The 14,103-nt window shown below is 41.7% G+C and overlaps 1 protein-coding gene across 2 annotated transcripts in view; it reads left to right on the top strand.

Annotated features, from left to right (window-relative positions):
- Positions 1 to 14,103, top strand: part of LOC124281375 (nose resistant to fluoxetine protein 6-like) — a 50,309-nt gene that overhangs the window by 14,027 nt on the left and 22,179 nt on the right. The window contains exons 13-15 of one of the 2 annotated variants that reach the window (XR_006899914.1): positions 376 to 562; positions 4,152 to 4,294; positions 4,929 to 5,089. Coding sequence is in view for 1 of the 2 variants with exons in the window: in XM_046717413.1 (XP_046573369.1) it covers positions 376 to 562; positions 4,152 to 4,294; positions 4,929 to 5,036 (438 nt within the window). In the remaining variant the exon portion in view is untranslated. Of the gene's footprint in view, positions 1 to 375; positions 563 to 4,151; positions 4,295 to 4,928; positions 5,734 to 14,103 lie in introns of those variants that run through there. The other variant, XM_046717413.1, reaches the window with a different exon arrangement.

Genomic DNA, 14,103 nt, shown 5'->3' with positions numbered 1-14,103 from the left:
GGATTAGTTGACACATGCCATCGGTTCCCAATTGAGCAGATCGATGCTCATACTATTGATCACTGGATTGTCTGGTCCAAACTCGATTATTTACAGACCGCCGCCATATGGTTGGAATATTGCTGCGGCGTAAAACTAAATTCTCTCACTCACGGTTAGGTTTGGTACTGGGTTAACAATAATTAGTGACCTTTGCAGGTGCCCGTGACGGCTGCTAGCGGTGGAGCAGGATACACTTACTAGTTCGGGAACACTTAAAATCATCACTATTTGACAGTGATTCATACTTAACATACTTTTCATAGTTCAGTTGCACAGAGAAGAATGAAAGGTATCATATGTTCATAAAATTGTATTTGTCTCTATATATTCCAGTTCATGCAAGGTTTGGGATGGGTCCTGGCTTTGACGGCAGCCGGACTATGCACACTGTTAACCTATGACGACACAAAAGGACCAGGCTGGGGAATCGATGGAAGGACCGCTTTCGACACGCTGTTCAGACCTGTTTGGGCGCTGGTCCTGGGTTGGGTCGTCTTCATCTGCTGCAAGGGAAAAGGAGGTGCTTGTGACTGAATATATCTCAGATACAGTTGCAGATTTGTCGGTTATGAAACTTGACGTGTTGAAGACAAACGCAATAAATAGAAGCCAACATCAGTCATAACTGATAAATGCCTTCTTTGACGCTTTGGCGAATCGTCATGATGGTTCTGTCTAAATCATGCACAGTTCACCTTTGCTCGTGGACAGCCTTCGAAACGTAGTCCGATGAAAGGAAGGTCGGCATGTATCATTACAAAAGAGGTTAAACCATGATATTATTTGACAGTCTGTGTAGAGATCAGCAATTTAAGGGACATTCATGTTCAACTGCAGCGCGGTATATTGGTGGCCTAACAGTCAAAAACACACACAGAGACACAGACACACAGACACACATACACATATGCACACATACACTAATACAGACATACATTGTTATAGAGCCGATATCCAGTTCAGCTGCTCAAAGGCGCTTTGTTTTCCCTCGATCATTGGATATCCATCACAACGGCACATTATATTTTCAATCTCAACTCCATGGGGATCATACAACTCTTGCTGCCAACTAGGCGCACCGAGTTAATGTGTTTTTTCCATCCTTACGAGTTACCCATTCACAGCTGGGTGGACTGGGACACTTAGTCACAGTACTTTGTCCAAGTTCACTGCACGTTGCTGTACCCGCAACTAGGTGTTTGCACGTATTCATGTGACCACCATCTGGTCATATACCAACGAATTCCTGGGTTCTTTTAAGTGCACAGGGTTGTGTACTGTACACCAGGGGTTGTGACAACACTGAAAGAGTCTGCACACAAAATTGACTCCAAAGATTTTTACACCCGGTCACAGGTCGGCGGCTCGACGCTGGCACCTCCAAGCTCGCTGGATTACTAGCCTGGCGTCTTAGACAGCTCGCCCACCGCGCCCCCGCATATACACATATACTGATTTATACAGACACACATACAGGCCAAAACAGACACACATACAGACACGTACAAACACTGATAGAGACACATACAGACATATACAGACACATTCAAACACACACACAAACCATATGCAGACACACTTACATACACAGACATATACAGACGCACATACAGACATATACAGACACATGTACAGACATACATACAGACACATTCAGACACACATACAGACACATGTACATACACATTCAGACACATATACAGACACATACAGACACATATACAGACACACTTAGACACATATACAGACACACATACAGACACATATACAGACACATATACAGACACACAGATACATTCAGACATACAAACACATATCGGCACATATACAGACACATATACAGAACAAATATACAGACACACATACAGACACACATACAGACACACATACAGACACACATACAGACACACATACAGACACACATACAGACACACATACAAATACATACAGACACATATACAGACACACATACAGAACAAATATACAGACACAAATACAGACACATATACAGACACACTCACACATACATACATACACACATACATACATACATACATACACAGACACATACACATACACATACACACACATATACACACACACATACACACATACATATACAGACACACATATAGACACATACACACATACATGCATACACACACACACAGACATATACACACACATACACACACACATACACACACATATACAGACACACACACACACATATACAGACACATATACACACATACACACACACATACACAGACATATACAGACATACATACATACACACACAGACACACATATAGACACATATACAGACACACATACAGACACACATACAGACACACACAGACACACATACACACACATACATACAGACATACATATACAGACACACATACACACACATATACATACACATACACACACATATACAGACACATACATACACACACACATACACACACACACACACACACATACATACACATACACACACACATACATACAGACACACATACAGACACACATACATACACACACATACACACACACATACACACACATATACATACACACACATACAGACATACATACACATACACACACATACACATACATACATATACACACATATACACACACACATACAGCAGATACATACACACAGACACACATACAGACACATACACAGACACACATACAGACACACACATACATACATACACACATACACACACACATACACACACACATACAGACACACATACATACACACATACAGACACACACACACACATAACACACATACACAGACACACATACAGACATACATACACACATACATACACACACACACATACACACACACACACACACACACAGACACATACACACACACACAGACACACATACATACACACAGACACACATACAGACACACATACATACACACATACAGACATACACACATATACATACACATATACAGACACACATACATCCATACATACAGACACACATACAGACATACATACACACACACATACATGGTTACATACACACATATACATACATACATACACATACATACACACATATACATACACACATACAGCACACACATACATACATACACATATGTACACACACACAGACACACATGCATACATACACACACATACAGACACACATACATACAGACATACAGACACACATACAGACACACATACAGACACACACACACATATACAGACACACATACAGACACACATACATACACACACACATACATACACACATACACATACACACATATACAGACACACATACACATACACACATACATACAGACACATATACATACACACATACACATACACACATATACAGACACACAAACAGACACACATACAGACACATACACAGACATATACAGACACACATACACAGACACACACACATACAGACACACATACACACACATACAGACACACACATACATACATACAGACACACATACAGACACACATACAGACACACATACAGACACACATACAGACACACATACAGACACACAGACACACATACATACACACATACAGACACACATACAGACACACATACAGACACACATACAGACACATACAGACACATACACAGACACATATACAGACACATACAAACACACATACACACATACAGACACACTTACAGACACACATACAGACAGATACAGACACATGTACAGACACACATACAGACACATATACAGACACACATACATACACATACAGACACATGTACAGACAGACATACAGACACATATACAGACACTTACAGACACATATACAGAACCACATACATGTGTACATGAGTGTATTAATCTTGAACATCCTATTCACCTGAACTGTGCTGTGACTCACAATGGAATATCCCCTCCAAAGCCATCGTGTCTTGTCCGACACTTCCTATACATAGGAAACGCCAAGGTATTCGCTGATACATGAGTTTGCACTGTAAAACTGTTGTTCTGGCCAACGTCCAGCAACAACATGCATGTCCATTATTCAGAATGTATTTCACTGTTTTGTTCTCAGGTATCGTGGACTGGATGTTGTCCTGGGACTGGTGGCAGCCTCTCTCTCGTCTCACATACGGGGCCTACCTCGTCCATCTTGTCTTCATGATTACTGAAACATTATCGATGAGGTCACTCATCTACTACACGCAAGGTTATATTGTAAGTATTTGCAACATCCTTTTAAAATAAGTATGTATTTTCACTAATAATAAAAAAATTGACCGCCTCTGTGGTGTAGTGGTTAGAGAGTCCGCCCGGAGAGCGGAAGGTCGCGGGTTCGATCCCCGACCGCGTCATACCAAGAAACGTTAAAATATAGTACTTGTTGGTCCCTGCCTGTCGCTCGGCATTAATGGGTACAACAAGGAATGGTCGGCTCGGAGTCAGTATAATGTGTCTGAGTGGGCTATTCATGCTTAACTGACGCATGGTATCTATCTCAGTGAGCTAGCACTATAAAACCAGCTTAAGTCTTGGTTAGTACAAGCAGCCACACATACATACGCATGCACGTCATCATATGAGCGAAATATTCTGAAGTACGACGTTAAATCCCATTTCACCTCACCTTATCTGAGAATTGCTTTTTTGAGGTGAGAAATAAAACAAAGATGAGAAACAAAACAAAAATAAGTTGGTGGGAAAGTACAGGTGCAAGATGTGATAGAGGTAGAATGATCGAAATCCATCCCATTGTCACACAGCTTGGTGCTGGGGGTGTCGTCATTGCGAATATTTACGCACTGATCCGATTGACACGGAATTCCATCAAGGTTTGTTGCATCTATTCCAGGTGTACCGTTATTTCGGCTTCGTGTGCATGTCGTTCATCTTCTCCTTCCTGCTGGCCATCCTGGTGGAGGCGCCCATGCTGCAGTTGGAGAAGCTGGCCCTGTCATAAGTCACAGTAGTTGCTGTCGACGTCATCTACCACAACTACCACAACTACCTGTATAATGCCTGTGTGATACAGGTGCTTATACCTATGTCAAGCATGTGATCAAAGACACAAGATAAAAGTACTCAATGAAGAGATCACGTCATAATTGTACATGCAGCTGTTCTTAAACAAAAGTATTTTTATTGACACTACATGTTATACTTAATCAATATTTTTATATTGTATATCATATTGTAATTAATATCTTTATCACATACGTTTTAATAAATACATTGGATTGGTAAAAACTGAAAGCTAGTGACGTGAAATAATTTCGAAAGCAGCGAAATTCATTTGTCTCAAATAACGAATCACAGCTTTCAAAAACAGAACTATCGAGATATAATTTAAATAACTAATATGACCTTTAAATATGTGAGGTTTAATCTCTCTTTATTAAAACAACTGGCAGACCTCATATCAAGTCTCAGTCCACTTTTTCTATGAATTTTCAATTCTTGATTATTTGTAAGAATCAATTATCATTAATTATCATAATTAAGATCCCACAGATCCCATTATCACTATTATCATTCAAGTGTCATTGTGTGATGGTGTCATTCACAGATTGATGTAATGATGATGAATCACGTTTGTCCCACTATTACCTCTTTGACCAAATGATATCTGATGTACACAATAAACATTCTCGTTTATATTCACTTTGTATTTATCAAGCAAATGATCCGTTTTATTAGTAAGTATATGTTGTAGTATGTATGCAACCCTTTGCATATGTTAACATGCAATACGAATCCTAATTCTTTTGTGTCATGACATGAATTAAAGATAAAGTGTTCAAGCTCATGAATGTGATATATATATATAAAAAGAAACTTCATTTACATAAGTTTATACCCCAAACATACCCATATAGAACGAATTGTGTTATTAGTGATTACATCTGGTTTATGGACGTCTTGAGTTGGCATTAAGGTGCGCTTGGTGCTCCCTCCACGGCCAACACTAGCACGATTTCTCAGGAAAGAGCCATCTATGTTGGAGCTTGTTCAGTATCGCGTATGAACCCTCTTGCATTACCAACAGCAAGGCAACGTTGTCTCATTAACACACGTGAACACATTAGGAAACCTGCGCCATTGCTGTACCAGCATGGCCCTAGCTCTTAAACATACTGGGGTTGACGTCTCAAGGTACGAAGACTTCTTCCAAGAGCATCCTACACGTGTTCGGTTGGAGTGAGGTCAGGTGATCTCGATGGCCACTCTATGATTTTGCAGGTGCAATTGTGCCCAGCGTAGACGTTCATTACGGTTTACCTGTGTCAGAATCGGCCAAACAGAAGGACTTCAGGAACTAAGATGGGTAGCATCCTTTCCCATGGTCTGGGCAGTTACGAGGCCCCTAAACAGTGTATTACTGGTTGACGCTGAGGTGGTAAAATGATGCCGCAAATGACGCAGCCGAATTTGAATGTGCCCTCGGCATGTGACGTCACACGTGGCCATTCCGACCTGGGACAATCAGGAGTCGTACCCGTTTGATGTACACTTGTCCTCACTTGTGACTTGTCCGTCTACCGCATCTCATGGCATGTGCAATAGCCACAGTAGACTGGCCAGTCTGGAGCATGCCATTTGCACGTGGCTTCAGAACTATCTGTCTCTCAAGGATTGTTAACGTGTTTATTTCTAATCACCGTCAAATTCTGCACACGTGTTGGTAGGTAGGCACATAAAATTGTGGTCACGAGGATCGCGTAGTCACAAAAGAAAGTGCTTCATGCACCCCGCCTTTCACAACAGTTGAAATGGATGGATGCGTCAGGTTAGATCTGGCCAATATGGTATTTGCCCATATTATCTACCTTGTACTATTCATCTTCAATATAATTAATTCATCCATATGTGACGTTTCTTTGTTCAGTATATTATTCAACACAACAAACAGAACACCTACAATAGGAAGGCCGTGTTGGAATGCCACAGCCAGATTTCATAGAGACCTGGAAATATTATATCGGATGTTCTTTAAGTCGATCACATGATTTACCATATGTTATGTTCCATATAAAACTTGACAAGCATCTGAATGTCACTTTACAAATTATTGCCCTTTTATGTCAGTGTGTGTGCATGCGTGTGTGCTTATGCGTATGCGTGTGCGAGTGTGGTATTACTAATGCCGGTTTACAGTGACAGCCCACTGACATACCCAGAGCAGTTCCACTTTGACACCCCACGAGCACTGCTAGCGCAAACACCTACATTGTATTTCACTGTATTGCAGCATGTTTGTTTATTTTCGCAAGTGTGCGTGTACCATGGACTTTGAGACAACCTAAGACAGGCCTCAGACCTCCCCGAGAAATACAAACAATGATATTGAGTTCTCTCTTTTATCATTTAAGTCATAAATATGTCACAACAGTAGGCAAATTCCCCACATACGATTTCACAATCTCCTAAAGTTGGCTTGAAAACAATCAAGTCTTGGCCGAACAGTCAAACTTGTGACTGTAGTGAGTTTACAATTTAATATCAAGCTTTAAAAAAAACAACGGAAAATAGATCGGCTGTTCTTAATTGATACGATTACAATAATAGTGCTTTGTCGACAATTGGCGTTGGTAGCAATAGGATAAAACGTACATATCAATTCAACTTTCGATGTATCAAGGAATAACGAGGTAGGGACACCGGGCAATAACACGAATATCAACCTCTCTTATTTCTGATACGGGGTGAGTACAAATAGGTCGTATACAGATCTATTATCACATGCACTGCAAGACTATACGAGTTTATGCACTCTCATGATCAACAACAAACTTAGTTGGGTTCACTGATGAATGTATTAGATTAGATATGCTTCTATATGATCAGAAGTATGTATTCGTCCTTCATCCCGTGCGATGGCGGGAATCCTTGTTGGAGACACAAGACATAGCTACAAAATATACATTGTTCACAACAGCCAAAATGATTATGATGAATTCGCATTTTAGGGAAATTTCACATTCCATCAACAATATATTTGTTTCTGAAATCTGAGAACAGATTAAGTTTTCCTCTCCATTATTTGCTGGGGTCTAATTTCTTTCTAATGTCTTCCTAGGCTAGGTAAATATCACATGGTCGATTCCTGGCAACGTGTTATGTTTATTGTACCACGCAGCAATGTTCCAGTTACAAGACGACTGTCTGTAAATGCACAGATAATCCAGTGATTGATGTCATGAGCATCACTCAACGCCATCGTGTTACTGATCCATTCTGTCAATACAACAAACAAAGGGACCCTTGTGATGAAATTTGATCACGAACATTATATCTACTAGCTGCGATATAAATATTGGAAGAAAGAAAGAAAACACTCGCACTTTCACATTACCAGTTAAATGACAAAAACAACATCTCTACATCAGTAATCATTGATAATGATAATAATAATCTCTGCTGCATTTTTATCGTAATCTGTAAAACATAATAATAATTATCGACTCAACTTGATGTACTCGCAAGGGCAGGTGGAGACTTCGGAATCTATTCCAATCAGAAGGGGAATATTCCAGGGGGACTCCTTTAATCCTTTGCTTTTTTGTTTGTCTTTAAATCCTTTGAGCTTTCTGCTAAACAGAGAGGAGGGTTACCATCCCGGACCTCCTCAGCACAGATCCAAACACCACTTGCTCATCTCCTTTACATGGATGACATCGAGCTCCTTGCCAAAGGAGATACCAATCTGAAAGAGCAGGTTCTCCTTGTCGAGGCCTTTTCTAATGATACTGGCATGACGTTTGGACTCTTCATTTGAAACGTTTCCAAGTAGTTAGTGGTTGATCGGTCGAGTTACAGGGGGAGCAGTTATTGAGCATCTTGTGGAAGATCAGGCCTACACCTATTTTTTTGAGATGCAAGTTCGAACACAAGCTCCGGAATGTCCAGATTCAAAACAAACTTAGGGCCGAGTATAAAACTCGCTTAAAGAAAATCTGGAACTCAGAGCTAAATGCTCGAAACAAGGTCAAAGCCACCAATACTTTTGCTGTGCCAGTCCTTTCCTACTCCTTTTGAGTAGTTCATTGGAGAAAACAAGCCATCTAGAGTCTTGACCGCCCGATCAGAAGGATCATGTCTGATAACAGAGCCCACCACCCTCGCTCCTCTCTTAATCATTTACATATACCAATTAGTTCGGGAGTTCGGGGTTTGATTAATGTGGAGGCTCATCGTGATAGAATTTTATTGTGTAGTTTTGCACATATTTATTTATCGGATGGTCATCTGGTGATGCATGTCAAGACTCATGATGAAAGCTAGGAATTCCACAGCTATTTTAAGCGTGCCAAGGTTGTTGGACACAATCTTAAATTTGACGTTGATTTTGTTGATGGCGATGTACTGCTGGACGGTACAGAGATCGGAGTAAACCAGGTGAAGTCCTCAACCGAGTTTGCCCAGAGTCGGTCATTTGTGGAGAAGCTTTCTGAGAAACCACTGCATCGTGTGTACATGCAGTGTGTGGAACAGAACAGTAATTCGCCTGGATGAAGTCGACTGGTCTTACATATGACACAGAGGGCCTTCCTTTTGCTGCCCAAGACCAGTGACTTCCCACTTGCAATCGCCTAAATGTGATTCTAAAAGAAAATATTTGCATGAAATGTCGATTGTGCAATGAATATACAGAGACTGTCCAACACCATGTCAGCGGATGCCCTTCCTTGGCACAAACACAATATCTTAAACGACATGATGGCATTGCTCGTTGCTGTTACTACCGTCTCCGCCATGCCTGTGGCTTTGACTTCGGGGTCCATCCATGGTACGACCCTGACCCAGGGCATCATGGAAAATGATGCTTTCAAACTTCTGTGGAATAGGCCAAGAAGAATTCCAGCCAACAAACCTAATCTTGCCCGTTGTGATAAAGGCAATGAATTTTTTTATATCATTGAATTTTCTGTCCCTTCTGACAGCAATGTGACTGGCAAGATTCAGGAAAGGCATGCTTAGTATGCATATCTCGACTCCCCATTGTCCTCGGTGCCCTTGGTTTAATACCTCCTGATCGCCACCGGGAGCATAGCCCTTCTGACACTCTAGCTAGGGGAGTCTACATATTCCCTGGAAAGTTCTTGCAGGGTTCGACTCGGCTCAGGGCTGCGTCTCTCTGGGCTGCGTGTAGAGGGGGCAAGGGCCCAGAGCTGATGATGAGCCTTACCAGCTTGACTGTGCCATGATAACCCGAACCCTCTCTGCTGCATACAGTTTTATAATCTGTAGAACATAATAATAATGGCCATTTATATAGCGCCTGTTTCCACACACTTTAGCATGCTGAAAGCGCCTGAAGGTTATACGGTGAACAGGGGCAAATTTGACAAAACTCACTTGCCTAAGGTGAGACCACGTGTATCACATGAGATTCGTTGTCGGGCAGAAACTCTCAGGAGTCAAGCTCCCAAACACGGTCACCCATCCAAGGAGTCTCCGCTCCCAACGGAGCTTAACTTCAACTGATTCGTGACTTGAGCTCTATGCACAGGACCACACGTACACCACCATGGACATGTAACTTCTTTTTTTTCAAATCTTAAATTTATTCATTTCAGATAGGTATACAAAGACAGGGAGTGCAGGACTCCATGTTGGAGCTGGTAACACATTGGCAATAAAAAAATACAAATTCTCAAAATGTAAAAATATAGGTAAGCAAATTTAGGGAGTGCACGACTCAAACAGCAAACGCCGTGGGTTACCAGCATGTTGAAGCTGGTTATGCATCAGCAACAAAGATTACCGGCATGTTGGAGCTGGTTATACATCAGCAACAAAGATTACCGGCATGTTGGAGCTGGTTATACATCAGCAACAAAGATTACCGGCATGTTGGAGCTGGTTATACATCAGCAACAAAGATTACCGGCATGTTGGAGCTGGTTATACATTGGCAACAAAGATAACCGGCATGTTGGAGCTGGTTATACATCAGCAACAAAGATTACCGGCATGTTTGAGCTGGTTATGCATCAGCAACAAAGATTACCGGCATGTTGGAGCTGGTTATACAGTGGCAACAAAGATTACCGGCATGTTGGAGCTGGTTATACATCAGCAACAAAGATTACCGGCATGTTGGAGCTGGTTATACATTGGCAACAAAGATAACCGGCATGTTGGAGCTGGTTATACATCAGCAACAAAGATTACCGGCATGTTGGAGCTGGTTATACATCAGCAACAAAGATTACCGGCATGTTGGAGCTGGTTATACATCAGCAACAAAGATTACCGGCATGTTGGAGCTGGTTATACATCAGCAACAAAGATTACCGGCATGTTGGAGCTGGTTATACAGTGGCAACAAAGATTACCGGCATGTTGGAGCTGGTTATACATCAGCAACAAAGATTACCGGCATGTTGGAGCTGGTTATACATCAGCAACAAAGATTACCGGCATGTTGGAGCTGGTTATACATCAGCAACAAAGATTACCGGCATGTTGGAGCTGGTTATACAGTGGCAACAAAGATTACCGGCATGTTGGAGCTGGTTATACATCAGCAACAAAGATTACCGGCATGTTGGAGCTGGTTATACATTGGCAACAAAGATAACCGGCATGTTGGAGCTGGTTATACATCAGCAACAAAGATTACCGGCATGTTGGAGCTGGTTATACATCAGCAACAAAGATTACCGGCATGTTGGAGCTGGTTATACATCAGCAACAAAGATTACCGGCATGTTGGAGCTGGTTATACATCAGCAACAAAGATTACCGGCATGTTGGAGCTGGTTATACATCAGCAACAAAGATTACCGGCATGTTGGAGCTGGTTATACATTGGCAACAAAGATTACCGGCATGTTGGAGCTGGTTATACAGTGGCTGGTTATATACAGTGGCAACAAAGATAACCGGCATGTTGGAGCTGGTTATACATTGGCAACAAAGATAACCGGCATGTTGGAGCTGGTTATACATCAGCAACAAAGATTACCGGCATGTTGGAGCTGGTTATACATCAGCAACAAAGATTACCGGCATGTTGGAGCTGGTTATACATCAGCAACAAAGATTACCGGCATGTTGGAGCTGGTTATACATCAGCAACAAAGATTACCGGCATGTTGGAGCTGGTTATACATCAGCAACAAAGATTACCGGCATGTTGGAGCTGGTTATACATCAGCAACAAAGATTACCGGCATGTTGGAGCTGGTTATACATCAGCAACAAAGATTACCGGCATGTTGGAGCTGGTTATACATCAGCAGCAACTGGTTATAGATCAGCAACAAAGATACCGGCATGTTGGAGCTGGTTATACATCAGCAACAAAGATTACCGGCATGTTGGAGCTGGTTATACATCAGCAACAAAGATTACCGGCATGTTGGAGCTGGTTATACATCAGCAACAAAGATTACCGGCATGTTGGAGCTGGTTATACATCAGCAACAAAGATTACCGGCATGTTGGAGCTGGTTATACAGTGGCAACAAAGATTACAGGCATGTTGGAGCTGGTTATACATCAGCAACAAAGATTACCGGCATGTTGGAGCTGGTTATACATTGGCAACAAAGATAACCGGCATGTTGGAGCTGGTTATACAGTGGCAACAAAGATAACCGGCATGTTGGAGCTGGTTATACAGTGGCAACAAAGATAACAGGCATGTTGGATCTGGTTATACATTGGCAACAAAGATAACCGGCATGATGGAGCTGGTTATACATCAGCAACAAAGATTACCGGCATGTTGGAGCTGGTTATACATCAGCAACAAAGATTACCGGCATGTTGGAGCTGGTTATACATCAGCAACAAAGATAACCGGCATGTTGGAGCTGGTTATACATCAGCAACAAAGACCGGCATTAGCAACAAAGATTACCGGCATGTTGGAGCTGGTTATACATGGCTATACCGGCATGTTGGAGCTGGTTATACATCAAGAAAGATAACCGGCATGTTGGAGCTGGTTATACATCAGCAACAAAGATTACCGGCATGTTGGAGCTGGTTATACATCAGCAACAAAGATTACCGGCATGTTGGAGCTGGTTATACATCAGCAACAAAGATTACCGGCATGTTGGAGCTGGTTATACATCAGCAACAAAGATAACCGGCATGTTGGAGCTGGTTATACAGTGGCAACAAAGATAACCGGCATGTTGGAGCTGGTTATACATCAGCAACAAAGATAACAGGCATGTTGGAGCTGGTTATACATTGGCAACAAAGATAACCGGCATGTTGGAGCTGGTTATACATCAGCAACAAAGATAACCGGCATGTTGGAGCTGGTTATACATTGGCAACAAAGATAACCGGCATGATGGAGCTGGTTATACATCAGCAACAAAGATTACCGGCATGTTGGAGCTGGTTATACATCAGCAACAAAGATTACCGGCATGTTGGAGCTGGTTATACATCAGCAACAAAGATTACCGGCATGTTGGAGCTGGTTATACATCAGCAACAAAGAGTTAATAATTTCAAATGGTGAAAACATAGGTATACAAAGTCAGGGAGTGGACATGTAACTTGACGCAAGTCAAGTACCTTTCTAAACCAAATATATCTGTATTGCAAAAATACCTCTCTTTTGTGCTTTCAACCAAAGATCATTTACATTCATATAATTGGACTTAGGACATGGAGCGGCTCTGAACCGTCTGTACCGTGGTAAAAAAACATCACGTTTGTGACAAATGTATCGTCCGTACTCACTGACTCTCGGACTTTACACCATGTATTCACCACGTTCCTCCATTACCGGGAATACACTGTATGGGTGTGGAAGAAACGCCGTTCCAAATTAAATGACTCACTCGTAGTCACTCTGCGCATGGGATATAAACGAACGCTAATATTACTCTGATATGAAATACAATGCATGAGTGAGTTTAGTTTTACGCCGCACTCAGCAATATTCCAGCTGTATGGCCTAGGTCTGTAAATAATCGGGTCTGGACAAGACAATCCAGTGATCAACAGCATGAGCATCGATCTGCGCAATTTAGAAACGATGACATGTGCCA

The sequence above is a fragment of the Haliotis rubra genome, unplaced genomic scaffold, assembly GCF_003918875.1.
Source record: "Haliotis rubra isolate DU_JTF1 unplaced genomic scaffold, ASM391887v1 Scf283, whole genome shotgun sequence".
Classification (NCBI taxonomy): Eukaryota; Metazoa; Mollusca; class Gastropoda; order Lepetellida; family Haliotidae; genus Haliotis; species Haliotis rubra.
The sequence above is the reverse complement of the archived record's forward strand: the minus strand, read 5'-3'. Positions and strand labels throughout refer to the sequence as shown.